This window comes from Anomalospiza imberbis, chromosome 13 (assembly GCF_031753505.1).
Source record: "Anomalospiza imberbis isolate Cuckoo-Finch-1a 21T00152 chromosome 13, ASM3175350v1, whole genome shotgun sequence".
NCBI classification, from domain to species: domain Eukaryota; kingdom Metazoa; phylum Chordata; class Aves; order Passeriformes; family Viduidae; genus Anomalospiza; species Anomalospiza imberbis.
In genome coordinates this window covers 20,019,700-20,035,941 of record NC_089693.1, presented here as the reverse complement: position 1 = coordinate 20,035,941, position 16,242 = coordinate 20,019,700, and the positions used below count along the sequence as shown (strand labels likewise).

Sequence of the window (16,242 nt, the reverse complement as noted above, 5' to 3'; positions counted from 1 at the left end):
ATATTACAGAATTCCCTTTGAAGTTTCTGTATCACTGAAAGGTGTGTATGTGATACCAGTGCTGTCAAGTTTAATTTCCTCCTAAATACTGTTCAAGCCAATCTCTGTGCACTTGGAGTGCTTCCCAAATTTACTTTTTCTGAAATATTTGGCTCTTTGTTGAAGGGTATGTATTTCAGTGTGCACTTGGATGAACTACTTTTGATGTTTTCCTTCTTCAATCCCTTGCAGAGGCATAGAATATCAAGGCCATATGTTACTTTGAGCCGGGAGGTGCCTTGCTTACTTCTTGTGCACTTGAAAAATTAAGAATTGTGAAGGCCTGTGAGGTGTTGTCCTTGACCAAGATGTTGTGTATTGTGCTGAAAACAGAACTGGCAACTGACAGTAGCTGTTCTTTTCTGTTTTTTAGTAAGATTATGGGATCTTCTTTTGTTTGTACACATTAAGATGACATGATTGCTAAAATACGCCTTTAGAGTAACAGATGCTTTCCTGTGGTGACAGTACTATAGTAATGACAAATAACTTGCTTAATTTTTGGTGGCATGCCAAATTGTAATCCTATAGGTCTTGTCTCTGAGCCGCCCACTCAGCAGTGCAGCTGTAAGGCAGTGGGCTGTGCTATTAGGGTGTAGCTTTGTGAAGGGTCTCATGTGCTGTGAAACTCAAAACAAACTCATGAAAGGTTTCTTAGCCAGAAATGTCAGACAGTTTCAAGTTAAATAAGAAGGCCTAACTCTGACCAAAGATTCATCTGGTCCCATATATTGTCTAGAGCAGTGTCATTCCTTCTTTGCCAAAGGAAGAGTGAGCAGAGGACAAGCATATCAGAATGCTCCTGAGTATTTCTGCAGCTCAGACCTCCTGAGCTTGGAGTGGTATCCTGAAAGAGAAAGTTATATTCAGTGTATTGTTTTGATATTTCCTCAGATAGGCTAATAGCAGTGGCTACATGATGATACCAATGGCTGCATGGAAGTTCCAGGCAGTGAGAAGAGGAATCCGTTAAGTTCTAGACGTCTAAAGTTCATTCAGTTTTTTCTTTCTAGGGGTGTAGCATGTAGATGGATTCTAGTCAGAGCCATGGTCTGATTTCATGGTTAAGGGATGGTGGGTTGTAACCCACTAGATGTGTTTGTTGCATTTGTCACTGTCTCAGAATAGGATGTTCCTTATCTGAATTTAAGGTTTCTATTTACAACTTACTTGGAATTAATTGAGACCTTCTGTTTATTTTTGCTTTGTGAAAACGTCTCTTCACTGTCATATTCCAGGAAAGCATCTTTATGCATCTTACCCTTATCTGCAAAGGACTGAAGTTTGGCATGTAACTTTTGTGTTTGCTGCTTCTCTTGGACAGTAGACTTGCTGATTTTGAAAGCAAGAAGCATATGCAGAATTTATGCAGAACTTTCATTGTTGTATTGCAGAATGGAACAACAGAAGAAGTTACATCAGAGGAGGAGGAAGAAGATGATATGGGTGAAGTATGTCTATATATGAGATTGTTGTCCTAATCTAGTAGAATTTTGGCTTTTTGCTCTAATGTCTGGCTAATAATTAAACCAAACTGTAAAATGTAACCTCCCTGGAGTTCAACAGAAAAGATAATTAAAATTTGGATGTTTACCTGAATGTCAGCTTTCCCTTCAACCAGAAAACTAGTGAAATTTTCTTCTTAAACCTAGATCTCAGCTGTGAGGTACTTGGATACAGAGAATTGGACATCTGTTTGTGCTTTAGTCAAACAATACATTACATTGTGTGCAAAATCAGTAAGTTTTTACATTGTTAACTCCTATTTCAAGCAGCATGTGAACTGGCTCTGATACAGTTGGAAGTGCCTCCCAAATTGAAGCAGACTTGCTAAGAGTAAATCAGTTTGCTGACTCATTTAATGGGTGATGTAGTTCTTGACTGTAATAAATTGAAGGGACTGGAAGAACATCGAAACAGATGCACTAAACTTTTATGTCCATGTCTGGCAACATGGTGCTCTCTTTAATGAGCTCTTTAGTTGTAAGAATCACCCTTTTTGTTTGCTTCTGCTGCATGTTAGAATAGCTCCAAGACGCTTGCTTTCTACACCACTGTAGACTGCCTTATTATAGTAGAACTGTTCTGGTTACTTCAGATTTAGATTTTTAATTAAGGTGTAGTAAGAATGAACAACGCTTTCTGAACAAATGATCTTCCTATAGAAAAGATCTAAATGTTACCAAGTTCTTAAATTAATTTGTAGCAGCCTTTCTTATGCCGTATTTAGCCTGATGCAGACTACGTTTGCTGGAGCCCATGTTTCTGTAAAGGTGGTATCCTGCTGGCACAAGGTACTGGTTGCTTGCAGACTGCTAAATTAGCCTTTTGCATTCTGTTTGGGTTACTTTGTACAAAAAAGAAATAGTCTGCCATTATTTATCAGCTGTCAGGGGGCACTGCGTGTGCCAGCGATACCTGCAATCTGTAATCTAGTCCCAGTTCTAAATGGAGAAGCAGTTTACAATTCCTCGGCTCTATCACTGGAGAAACACGAGCATTTTGAAGAATACTCAGTCTAAAGTCTGTTACAGCTGAAGACAGTGTTGTCAAATGAACCAGGTGTATTTTTTGTTACCTAGGGCATCCTTGAATTTGGGTTTTCCTGCTGTGCAAACAGATGGTGCATGGAGAGCACCCCCAGGTGTGGCAGAGCTCTGCACACTGGAGTATATCTGGTAGTTGTGTAACCAAAGCCTGCTGGTGTGGCTGCTGCAATGCTTCCTTTCTCGTGTCAAAGTATTTACATGCTTGCCCTCCTCTCTGCAACCAGCATTTGAATCACCTTCAGGCAATTGTCTGAAGCCCAGAGTGCTTCTCTGCTACAAAGATAACCTCATCTCAGGATGCAGAGTGGAGGGGTTTTAGTGCCTTGGTCTAGAACATAGAACTGAAGTGTTGGCTTGTGTGATCAGAGTGCTTGGCCACAGAATTTTGTCTTATGTCCTGATTCCAAAATTACTGCATCTAATCTTTAGCTGAAATGTTAACCTTGAATAAAGTACACATTGTTTTCTAATATTTAACTTTCTTGAAGGGTTGCTGTAGCCCTGCCAAATATGTTAATCACTACTTGCCAGAAGTGTAGTATAACTAGGATTCTAATTGCAAGAGTCTGCTTTTAGAAACAATTTGGAGCCACCCTAACTTGAGGTACTTTTGGATTCTCTAGTCCAATTTGCTGCCTACTTCAGTGGGCTGATTCTCTACAATCCTACCTTCTTGCAGAGGTTGTACTTGTTTCTGTGACCAGAAACATTGTGAATTCAGGTTTCATTTGTATTATGAGGGTTCCCTATACTTCCAGTGGTTATGTTGGCTGAGGGTGAAATTAGATCAAAATAGAAATGGCATCCAACAATCAGAAATCCATAGTGGTGTGTGGTATGTGACTGTATCCCACATGCCTTTGGAGAGAGCTTCATTGAATGAAGAGCACAGGACAGTTATTTACAATAAACTTCTCTCTCTCCTGTAGGACATTGAAGATCTGGATCACTATGATATGAAGGAGGAGGAACCAGTTGATGGGAAGAAATCTGAGGATGAAGGCATTGAAAAAGAGAACCTTGCAATCTTAGAAAAAATCAGAAAAAATCAAAGGCAAGATCACTTGAATGTGAGTTAATGATTCCATGCTTCTTTTTTGCAAGACTTCTGACTTGAAAATAGAGATGGTTTTCAGCAAAGAAAGCCCACTGCTATGCACCTAGACATAAATTAACCTGTAGCTGACTGTTTAACTGCTCATCTCCAGAGGTATCCATGTGGCTGTCCCTCTATCTCTTGTTTGGTGCCTTTGTTACAAACATCACCTCTCCTTGCAAAATCAGCAGAATACAGTCTAGGCTGTGAGCTTGACTTTTGTTGCTGAACCCTTATTAAAGTAAAAAATCTAAAGCCAAAATTAAAACTGCCTGTGTTAAAAGTCATGGGTGACTTGGCAAATATACTTGGCAAAATACTTGGCAAAACTGTGCTTTAAATCCATTTTATGCATGAGTTTATTTTTCAGTAATAGCTGTGCTACCTGGAAATTACTGAAGGGTGGTGGATTGTTGTGCAGTTTTTTTATTGCCATGCATAAAGCAAGGGGCTTTCAGCAGCTCTGCAGGTTTGTTGTCAGTTTTCTGAGTGATCTTACCAGCAGGCAGGTGTAGAAATGTGCTTGTTCTCCAGAGCCTTAGAAGCGTTCTGTCCCAAGTGCCAGGTTCCAGAGAGACTTCTACTTTTCCAAGGTGCATGTAGCAGGGTGTGATGATGTCGTACAACCTTAATTTTATTTACCCTGACTCCCAAAGAAATCAAAGCTTTTGTTTCATAGAGGTTTAAAATGTATAAAACATGAAATTTAATACTTCTGTTTATGATCTGCTTCATCCAAAGGATTTTAAAATTTTAAAACCTAAACCTGATTGGCATTTCAGGGTTTAAAAGCAGGTAAACATAAGGTCCCAAACTGCTTTGGCTGTATAGTCAAGTCTGGTTTTGAGAATTGACTAACCATAAGCACAGGAGTCACTTAATGGTTTTGTTTCAACTTGAATGTTCACAGTTTGAGAAGATGCCTAGTGAGGTTTTGTGTGTTTCTGTGTGTATAACTCAAACTCCTAATAGTAAGGAATCTTTTAATTGTTAAGGAAAATATATCCTCTTGCAGCCTGAAAGGCATGGCTTGCTTTACAATCATCTAAAATTTGGTGGAACAGAAAAAATATTTTTGTAGTGTCAGCATTCTTCTTTGGTGTGGCAAGCCTCTTAAAACTGCAGATTTTTTTTTTGCTATCTATTCTTTTCCTATTTGGCAAATACTGCCTTTCCTTTTGGTCTTTCCCTCCACATTTAGTGGAGCTGAAGTGAGCACTGCTGGTTTTCTGTTTGACAACAGCAGATTCAACTTACATAATAGCTGTTTCTCATGCCAGGACACTCTCGTTGATGCTGGTGCATAAACAAGGTCAGCTGAGTGCAGGGAACAGGGTATTCAGCTGCTGCCGAGGAACTGTGGTATTTTTGTGGGTCACCAGAAATAGCTGTGCTGCTGAAATAATTTCTCCAAGGACTTGTGAGGGTTTACTCCAAGGTGCTGGAGAACCAAAAGCTATAGCTATGTTACTGACCTAGGAAAGAGCTAGCCCAGTTGCACTTTATTGGTTCTCCATGCTGCTAGAACAGGGGGTTTCTGATAGAATTTAACCATGCTCTAGGAGCAGTTGTTTGCTGAGTGTCCTAACACAAGGCAAAACTTAAATCTGTACAGCCCTCACAACTGGGTTTCTTAGAGAACACTATGAGTTTCACAAACATAAATGCTGTGGCTAAACTAGTCTGGTTTTTTAGCCCTTTGGGATACTTTGTTTCCTCAGCAGAGGCCAGTAAAACAAACCCGTGCCATTTACATGCTGCTTGTTGGAAAAGGGAATGTGCAGCATAATACAGGGCTTTGACTGGTGCCCAGTGCAGCCAGAAGACTTTTCAGTTCCTTTCCATCTTCTTTGGCCCAGGTCCATGGGCCTCTCTGCCCTTGGCTGCAGTGCAGGCTGGAGTTACAGATCATGCTCAAGGCTTGTACATGGGAAAGCAGTGCATGCACTCCCACTGTCATTTATTCCTGATAGGTTAAAGACATTTTTCTGCTTCTCAAGATGTTGTCATAAGAGTTTTTAGGGTTTATGTGTGCTGTACAAGTTAAGAATGTGTATTTACTAATTTTGTAAATGAGTTCTGTTCTTAGCAGTATCCTTAATCCCATTCTTCTTGTTGGCATCAGGAAATAAATTGGGCTTTTGGTACAGTATGTAACTTGGAGCAAGAATTAATCCTCCTCTTAACATTGTAATAACTTTAAAGAACCACTTGCTTTCCTGTAGTTAAAATAGGTCTTTGAACTGGAATCATTAACTTCAAATATTTAACAACTTTCAGAGGTCTCTCCCCACATAGTCATTTCAGAGATTAATGCCTTTCTTATTTAGATAACGCTATTAGCTTTTCCTGTTTCATACTGAGGAGTTTAAGCACTTCCCTTCAGAAGTCTCCAATGTCTCTACTTTCATCTTCAGATTTTATGAAATCTAGAGTGTCATTTCTATTTTTAGATTAATCCTTGAAGGAAGTATGAAACTACTTTAACTTCTAGGAATGATTGTGCTTCTGCACAAATATGGAGAAGCTTCAGTAACAAATGGAACTTAGGTTCTTTAGCTCTTTTTGGGTTATTTTAGATTTCAGTTCATTATCCTGGAGGAGTTTTCATGTTTTGTTTCAGCAGGTGATTTTTGGTCTTGTGGCTAAGTCTTCTAAAATTTATTGAGCAAAGAGGTTTCCTGTAGTGTTCTGTTGTGTTCACAGTGTTTTTCTGATCAGACAGAAAACAGATCTTATCAGATCTTTGCATAAAAATCTGCAGTGAACTGCACCTCCTATCCCCTATAACTTGGGAAGGAGAGCAGGCTGTGGGTGCATTTTGAGGGCTGGAAGGGGAAAGGAAACCCCTGATGTCTCTGTGGCCTTAGTAGAGCAGGGCAATGGCAAGTGCTGGTCCAACTGCACCACGAGTTTCATGCTTCCAACAGCGGCTCATCCTTGGGGGGAAGAGTTTGAGAACAAGACAGGCTCGTAGTGGTGCATCTTGTGAATATTTTTCATGTCCAACAGTTTTGGCTGTGAGAATTCCTGGATCAGGGATTTCTGTTATTTGCAGGTCTCAGCAGCTGATATGTTGTCAACATAGATGTTTGCTTCTTTTAGCAGGGATTTCTCCAGCTTACCTGCTCAATGTTCTGGAGAGCTACAACATATGCTAGTACAGGGTGGGATGATTGAGACTTTTTTTTCCTAATAAGTAATCAAATAGGCACAAAAAGTCACCTGGGTCTGGTCCTGCAGCTCGTTTAATTACTTCAGATGAAATGGCTTTGCCTTTCTGCTCTTGGCATCAGCCCCACATGACAGATACCCATCAGATCCCGTGATTGACCACTTTATGTCTGAGGCAGTTGCAACTATAAATCTTACTGTCACAATTTGAGAAATGGGAACTTTATCTCCCTTGGAGTGTCAAGTCCCACTTTTCCAGAAGGATACTGTTATTTATATCTGAGTTCAGTATTTGAAATTATACCTTGCGTGTAGTGAGTTATGGAAAAACTTTTTAATTTTAGTATCACTGTAGTTAAAACTGACCTCAATGCTCTGTACCGTGCAGTGGTGGGATGCAAGTCGTGCTCTCTTCTAAACTGCACTTTACAGTGGCTCCAAAGCCCACAAGTGACACCAGAATGAAGACGTGCTTCAGAGCAGTGGTGTTTGGCATTAGGCTTACCATCAGGTTTAGCTGTGCCTTCCTCTCCAAGTTCCTCCAAGGGTAGTTCAGAGCACATAGAACTAGCCCCTGTGCTAAACATCTTAACTTAAGCTTGCTATCCTCTTTCTCCTGATTATAGATGACTGGTTTACAGTCCATTGATTCTTTAGAGTAGCAAGTGTAACTATATTTAATGCTGCTATATAAGGAGTGAGCAGCCCAACCAGAAACTCCTGAGGGAAAAAGGGTGAAGACGAAGACAAAGCGTGTTGAGGCTTGCTTACACGCGCTACAACTAACTCCTTTAATACCACCTCATTTATCAGCAGTTACAATGGAAGTCAGGGGGATGTGGGTGTGTTAAGCTTTGGTTTTTAAATGTCTCCAGTAGAGAAGATACTTAAATTTTCATTTGCCAAGATGAACTTGCAAGATTATGTATGGAAATTCAGTAGTTTAATTGGATGGCAATAGAGATGCAATGAGAGAGGGAGTTTTCCATAGGATGTCTTTGACCATCTAACTTGTTCTTAAATTATCTATATTTATAGGTTGACAATCTGTGGAAAGTGTACAAAAATTCCTTCTTTTAGTAAGAAATACAGTGGAAGGGGCAAGGATCTGCACAGCTGTATTCAGAAGAAAACCAAAGTCTTGACACTTGTCTATGAAATGTCTTTCCTTCAGACTCAACATATTGATGAGTCTCAATCTTAATGCTCACAAAGCACAGCAACTCTACAAAGAATGGTGATTAGCACTGCTGTGTTAACTGGTTAAGTGTAATGCTTCCTTTTTTAGCTAATCTGTAAATAGTGGGCATAAATAGTAGTAATATGCAGATATTGCATATAAACAACCTTTTTCCATAAAATTTCATGTACGTGGTGTTTGAGAAATCCCTTCTTTGTCTGATACTGCTCTATAGAGAGGGGCATAGTAAATGGAGAAATTACTTGTCTGAAGCCTTGTTTGTATGTGGCTTCTGTTTAATCAGATGAAAGGAGTTGCCTGTTATTTGCATGTTTAATTACAAGGTTCATCCTTCATACCGGTCTGTTAAGAAAAACTAGTGGGATTTCAGAAATCTGCTTAATTAAATCCAAAGGTGTATGAAAATGAATAGCCTTAAAAGAAAAGTCTATAGATTCTAGTGTGAAGCTGTGTGTATTATTTGATACTATGACAGAGAGGACAGAGGACTATGTGGAGGCTTTACCATCAAGTGACTCCTACTGATACTTAATTTTTATTAAGAAGTAATTTAGTCCTACAATTAAGACCTTGTAGAATATAAAACATCACTGTGGAGTTCAGGCACACAGGGAGGATGTTTTGGGTATTAGGTAATGGTCACAGTTGCTTCATATTCTTCCAAACATGACACTTCTGTCCAAAAGGGATATGTTCATAGGCATTCATAGTGTCTGGAGGGAAACTGAAGAAATAAGAATCCTTGAATTTTTAGATGGAGTAAAAAAGCAGCCTCATCAACTTACTTACTCAGTACTTGATACAGACAGGCTGAATTATCCTAGGTGGGTGTTTTTATTTGGTAGTGGGGCAGTTTTATTTTTTGTCATGGTTTCTCCCCCCCCGCTATGATGATGAGCTCTGTATGTTAGCCTGTATTTCAGTGGCAGTGACTGAAGAACGGGAGCAGAAGGGAACTGCAAAGGTCCAATGGAACAATCTACCTTTAGGCAATAGACTGGTGGTGAAAGCCCAAGTGTCACAGGGTCAGGGTCTGGGGTGGTAACTTGAACCTAAAGTGGTATTTTGGGTGGGATATATAAGCACAGTAATCGCATAACATGTAAGAAAATTCTTTTGAGTCTTCTCTCGCTTGGAGGTGCTGAGCAGTACAGAACTAAACTCTAAAAGAACAAAAGAGATTTTGCCGTAGCTGCATAAATCACAAGAACTATGACGAGTCACAAGAAATATTTTGTGTTTTAAGGTTTACATAGCTTTGTCTTCCTCTGTGTAGATGCTGATTTTTTTTCACTCACTTTCAATAAATATTGCTTTTGTTCCGCATATCCTAAATTCGCTGCTTGATCTTATTCCTCTGGAAGCTGCTGTTCTAGAGTGGATACTTAGCAACTCCTGTATCTTTTTCAATGACCAAATTAAAATATACCTCTGTACCTCTAAGAAAGCAAAAAAACCTTATGTGTAGAGGCTTGCTCTTAGGATTAGGTTTATTTTTCTTCCCAGTATGTTAAAGCAGAATGTAAAATTTAATATTTCACTCCGATATGTACTGTGCATCCATCTTGGAAATTAAAATGCCAAAGATTTAGGTCCTTTACAGAAAAATACCTTCTATCTTGATTAAAAGTTTGTATCACCTATAGTATTTAGTAGTATATGTTAATGTTCTCTAGAGGGAGGGCCTTGTTTCTTTGGAGTAGATTTTGCTCACTAGAATATTTAACTTTCCAGAAACCTAATTCTCATACAGAAAGTAATATATTGTTAATACATTCTAGATAGTAATGTAAAGTTGTTTGTAAATATTACTTTTCACTTATTTGGAGTTTTTTTGTTTATTTCAGGGTGCAGTCTCTGGGTCAGTTCAGGCTTCAGATCGACTTATGAAAGAACTCAGGGATATATATAGATCACAGAGTTATAAAACAGGTAAATGCCTCAGATTTCCCTTTTAAAAAGATATTTTAAATGAATCCTCTTGGGAAATACTTGCTGCTAACTTCTGTGTTTTGTTGTCCTGTGTTTGTATATACGTGCATGTTTGTGTGTGCACATATCTAAAAATACATAGATACATTATATATACTTTTATTACACAAAGTTTATTTGTGGAGAAAAGTCAGAACATAGATTCCTTGCAATAATGATGTGAATTGCAATGGAAAACAAGCTTATATTTTAAATTGGTTTGACTAATGACCAGTGATTATCTTGAGGTAGTGGATGGCTGTTTCATTTATTCCGTATAGGAGCTGTAGCTAAAGTAGCTCAGCAAAGGATTCAGCATAATCAATCGTCTGAGAGTTACCATATGAGAAATAGGAATTACATAGATTTTGGGCAAGTTGTAATCCTCTAGTTCTGCCAAATAGACAACTCCATCACTGCAGCCAGGTGTCAGACCCTGGTGCAGGCCAGGGTGGGAACAGGAGGAATACCTAATTAGAGAGTCAGTATAAATTTAAATATGCTTTCACTTTTCTGGAGTTCTGCCCATATTTATTTCTAGTGGACTTAAACCTCGCTTGACGATGCCATTTTAATCATGTGTAAAAGAACAGAGGTGAAGAGACGATAGGTTCCTGTTTTGGTTTGTCATATTGAACTTTTCGGTCAGTTGTTTCATGTGTGGAAGTGCTGGGGACAGTGGTGAAATGTCTGGGTAGAGATTTGATGAGGTGACCTAGTGTCGATCTGTTGCAGCCTCCTCCTTTTAGCTTTGTTGCAGCTGAGTGCTTGCCGATGTGCCCCAATCACCACCTCTCCGGGAAGGAAAGGATTGGTGGGTCTAGGGGAAGAGCTGGAAGCAGATCTGTGTGAAGTCAAGGGGGATGCTTTCCTGCCTGGTTTTGACCTTCTGGGTTTGTTTAGGTGATCGGAGCTAAGGCTGGCTATAACAAACCAGACTGTAAAGAGTGCTGTGGGGTGCTCAGTCATGTGATGGTACCACTGGAGTCAGCCAGGGCCCCTGGCTAGCTGTGGTTTGAGGGGAGGGTTTAGGCTCTCTAATAATGCCATTTCTTGGCTTTAGATAAAAAGTCCTAACGAGTTGCAAAAGACTGATCTTGAGGTAGAAAAGCTTACTCTAAATTGTGAGGAAGAGCAAATCTTGCTAAGCTTTACAGAAAGCTGAGGTTCTAAAGGGTGAGTGCAGTAACTTAGAGCTTATGACTTTGGAAATATGTAAAAACACTTCAACTGGATGCCTCATGTTGATCTCTAAAACATGGTAATGAAGTAGTGTCAAGTGGAGGTTGACACTACAACGATGCTGGCTATTCTGCTTTGAAACACCATCCTAAGTGACACAGTTATTACATTTTGCCAGTAAAATTATGCTGTTTGTTATAAAACTTACCTGGATTCATTCCTTATGGTTTCATTTATTCTTCGACGTTGAGCGAATTTTTTTTCTTCCTTTGCACAAAACTCCTGCTTTCATAGCCTAGTTCTGCCTTTTGTTAGGTAACTGTCACCATGAGCACAGGCTATGGTAATTGGTTTTTTAATGTCATTTTTGTTAGAGTACTTGCCCCATGGTCCATTTTACCCTAAATTTAATTTCTTCCTACTAATGCACAAAGGGAACCATTGTGAAACTTCCAGGTTCTTGTAACTGTTGCAAGGTAATTTAACGCTGTTTTCATTTCTTTGTAAGACAAGCCAGAAAGGCTAAGGCTGATTTTTAGTTGGGTAAGGATCACTTTATTTAGTTTTCATGCAGTTCTGTGTTTTTATGACTGCCTGTATAACAATTCTGGGAGTTCTGAAGTGAATAATACTTGTAGCAATAGTATTTTAATTTTTTTCTTTTCTCTTGGACTGTTTTATTAAAAAGCAATATTAAAAGACAGTGGCTTCAACTGTAGCTGTGCATTCAAGGTAGTATCTATTTTAGAAATTAATTTCCTTTGTCAAATGAAACAATGCTGCTGGAGTTCAAACAAAAGATTACCAACTTGCTCTCAACAGCAAAGTTGCTTATCTACCTGGGAAATCTAGGGGAAGAATTGCCCTTAAAGAAACAAAAAATAATTTTCTCATGAGCTGACTGGAGCAAAAAACACTCCAGCAGATTAAGATACTCTGTTGTGAATTAGTTTCATTAGCCTGTCAGATAATGGGAACCACAAGTCCTGTAAAGCAAGATTATCTAATTTCCACATATCAAATTGGAGATTCATAAAAGACTTAATGTAATTTAAGGGATTGGGAAAGGAGGGCAAGAAACAAGAATTTGGGGATATTAAATGAACTTTTTTCTGTTCATATCTTTAGCATCTGTTTTATTCAGATATAGTTCATTATAGACTTCAATTCCCTGTTTTTATCCAAAGACTTTGTGGGGATTTACTTTTTGATATAGTAATGTTGCCCTAAGTAAGATGTCGCCTCTGTTTTGAAAGGAATTGCTTTTCTTTCTACATTTCAATTTCTTACTTTTTTGCTTGCTTCATGGTTCTGTGTTTTCTTTTTCCTTGATCACCTCTTTTACTTTATCACCTTTGAGTAATAAAAACTCCACCCCACCTTGTTTTTAAGCAAGAGGAACCGACCTTGATTCACTTTCTAAATTAAGGACTTCTCAAAAACTACTGTTAGTAAGTTAAATTCTTTTTGACAGGAACCTTTTTCCTCTCACTGTCAAAATTACAAGAAAAGCACGTGAATTACTTCCAAATAACACCTCCTGATTATTCAGAAAACCCCAAACAACACCCTCTCTCAGCTTTGGAAGATGTTGTTAAGTAGCTTCTGTATCAAGACATGGAGCCCCCTTGCTGCTGCTCATGAGGAGACACAGATGCTGTTTGGCTCAAAACCTGGCTGCTTGAGCGGCTGCGGGAGGTTCTTGCACTGGTGTTAAGGCTCAGTCCTGAGCTGAGTCGGTCTCTGAAGAACCCTCCTGCAGCTTCTGGCTTAGATGCAGTACAACTCTTTCAGGTACAGCTCTTCCTGTTGGGGAAGCTGGCAAAGTGTCTGGGCCTTGGAGCTGGACTGCGACAGGAACTGTGGCTAAGAGCAGGAGGCTCAGAACTGGAAGGAGTGCAGGACTGGGGCTGAAGGCTTAGTGAGTGAACAAAGGGATGGAAGTTCTCTTGTGATCTTTCATTGTTTAGCATGGTGTCGGGAGCCTTACTGTAACTTACTGTCTTGTCTGTAATAAGTATTCTTTGCTCCCACTTGGACGCAGGGGGAAAAAATATTCTGGATACAACAATGGAATAGATTTGTCATTAATGGGAGTTGACAATGAGCAGAGTTCTGAATGTCAACTCTTCTGTTGTTACATCAGAGCAGTGCAAATTGAAATTCTTACAGTTTGTGACTTGCACTAACGTCAGTTCAGAATATCATGTCCTTGGATCTGGGGAATTGGAAAAAGGCCTTAATAGCTCCTTTGGTTGCTCCTCAAACAGAGATGTCATGTCTCTGAAGTAACTACTGATTAAAAGGGACATGGATAGCATAGTGAGTATGTGTTCAGGCCTACACTGTTATTCTAGACAGGAAAATTAGAAATTGTGCTCGTGGCTGCAGTACCCACTTGTTAGTTGCACTCAGGAGAACCAAGCATGGGTGTTTTAACTTGTGTGCTAAGTTTTGAAATGCTTTAGAAATAATGGTGTCTGGACAGCTAGAAATATCATCTGTACTCCAAGTACTAATGCTTATAAGCTTCAACTGTAAAATTATGCTAGAATAATATAATTCAGAAATTAATACCCCCCGTTCCTCAGGAAGAATGTGGTGACTGCAATCTGGTGGTTGTATTGCCTTCTGAAATCCTAGGCAGGTTCCTGATTTATATATGGCTTCCAAATAATTAGGTCAGGAACAAAGATGCTGTTAAATATTAGGCCAGGTAACAAGTTTAATAGTAGTGGGTTAGTCTATATGCATGAATATTCTGTGAAAGAGGAGGTTTAACTTCTGTACGTGACTGATACCATGCTCTAAATCTTGTTGGGTGGTTAAAGATCTATTGCTTTTTCCAGAGCTGCTTGTGAATTTATGCAGAGAGGAAGCTTTGAATATATAAGAAAATGGCAGATAATTTCTGTCCTTCCCTGGCAGTCACTTGCACAACTGTTGTTTAACATGCTTAAAACAATAAGGCCACTGAAAGTCACCAGCTGGTTCCCACAGACCATTCCATTCTTTAGATGCATCTTTTGTGACTTCCTCAGTCAGCTTTTGGGAATGTGCTTAATCCACTGCTGTATCTCCTTTTTGTTGGATTTCTGCTGCATACACTGTCCTGCATGCTGTCCTGGTCTGCCTGTACTGATTAGAACCTATGAAACACAACGCTGCACACTCACACTGTGTTCTGAAGTGTTTTAAAAACACGTTGGTAGTGTACTGGGTGTAAAATACAGTGAGTAATAAGCAAACTGGACTTATTGTTGTGGAAGGTTTGAAGGTGAAATGGTTAAGTATCAGAAAAAAATTGATTAATGTGGAATTTTTTAATAGAAGTGAAAACACTTTTTCCTTGTAGCTCCTCAGAAGTGCATCTGCTATTGGAGGAAGGACGTGCCTCAGTATCAGTGTCCTACCCATTGCTTACACCTGCTGACACTATTCAAATTTAAAGCAAAGAATGGTTTTGCTAAGTTTTCTATCTACACTTTTAGTGCATAATTAATTCCATCTAATATTTCTACAGGGATATATTCAGTGGAACTGGTAAATGACAGCTTGTATGAATGGCATGTTAAGCTTCTCAAGTAAGTTAATGAAGTTTTTACATGTTCTGAACAATCTTATTTTATTATTGCTGGAGAGATTCTTTTGATAAATGAGTATCTCTAACCATAGTATATAAAATAGTGTGTTACAGTAGTAGTAGCAGTAATGGTAATTGTAGCCACTAAATAGTGGCTGTAATTCTGATACATAGAAACGTGTAGAGATGGAACAGTAGTAATTGAGCTGACAAAAAGACGGACCTGCTTTTCCCTGCCAACACTGTGTATTGCATTAACTGCCATTACTGCTCAATTCTAAAACTGCTCCAAAATATGCATCCTTAAATTAGGAAGATTCTTTTCAAGAACTTTTGCATTGATTTTATTTTTATTTGTTTTGAATTACAGGAAAATCCAACTCCTAGTAGCACTTAAGATGTAGGCAAGAACAGAACTGAGTGTCATTAGTTGTTTATTTCTACAGTTAAACAGACACATAGGACTGAAACTTTTAGGTATCACATAAATGTGAATTATATAATTATATGTTCCTTGTCTTCTGTCATTGCCTAGTATACCAAGTGAAAAGCGGTACATAACTCTCACCTTGTTACATCCACAGTCCAGTAACTTTAATCCTAGAGGTGTTAGAGTGAAATTATTCCTGGTAACAGGATCATCTGCTGGCATCCCTAAACAGTACCCTAAAGAAAGGAAGAGCCTACCCAAACTGTTCTGGGTGGCTGCTGCATCTGGCAGTGGATGAAAGAGCTCCCATGGGTTCAGAGATGTCCTGGGGGATAAGGATAAGGACAGAGGCTGTTTCAGCACAGTAGTTGACTTGCCTGTAGGAATTGTTGCCTTGTCCTAGGGGTCAGACTTGTGCAAACTGGGTCACCAGCTGCTGAAAGAGTTTTGTTTCCTTAGTGTAATCATGGGCATGTGAAGGTTTTGAGGCTGAAAATGGCAGGAATGACACATCAGAGAAATCTGTGTCACATTATTGGAGGCCTTTCCTATTGAGCACATCTGTAACCAAGTGCTCAAACCATGTGCAGGGATTTGAAACCTCTGTTCAAGTGCTGTGAACAGGTCTCATTTTCTGCCTTCAGAAAAGAGGAAATGGGATACATGCAGTAAGTGCCTTCCAGAACATCTGAGAGAAGTGTTGTGTTTGTTTATTGCAGTAAAAAGTGTCTGGAAACAAATGCACTGTGTGCAGAGTAGGTGAGGGGTAGATGTTCAGAGGAAAGAGCCCATACGAGGAAGGAGCAGTATTGTTATTTGGAGCAAGTCCCTTTGAACTGGCCCAGCAAAAGCCATGGCTTGAAATGAGAGGTCCTAAGCACTGGAAGATTTTTTTTCTGAAATAACTTCACACTGACAGAATGGGAACTACCTGCACAAGAAGTTCTGAAATGAGATCTAATAACTTTGTACTTTCAGCTGTAGTGGAGGATTAGATTTAAGGGCCTTTCAGTCCCT

The 16,242-nt window shown here is 39.2% G+C and overlaps 1 protein-coding gene across 2 annotated transcripts in view; it reads left to right on the top strand.

Annotated features, from left to right (window-relative positions):
* The window catches only part of UBE2Q2 (ubiquitin conjugating enzyme E2 Q2), a 45,853-nt gene that overhangs the window by 23,268 nt on the left and 6,343 nt on the right, over positions 1–16,242 (top strand). For both annotated transcript variants that reach the window (XM_068204412.1, XM_068204411.1), the window contains 4 exons: positions 1,434–1,490; positions 3,518–3,658; positions 9,907–9,991; positions 14,736–14,796. In XM_068204412.1, the coding sequence (XP_068060513.1) occupies positions 1,434–1,490; positions 3,518–3,658; positions 9,907–9,991; positions 14,736–14,796 (344 nt within the window). The remainder of the gene's footprint in view (positions 1–1,433; positions 1,491–3,517; positions 3,659–9,906; positions 9,992–14,735; positions 14,797–16,242) is intronic.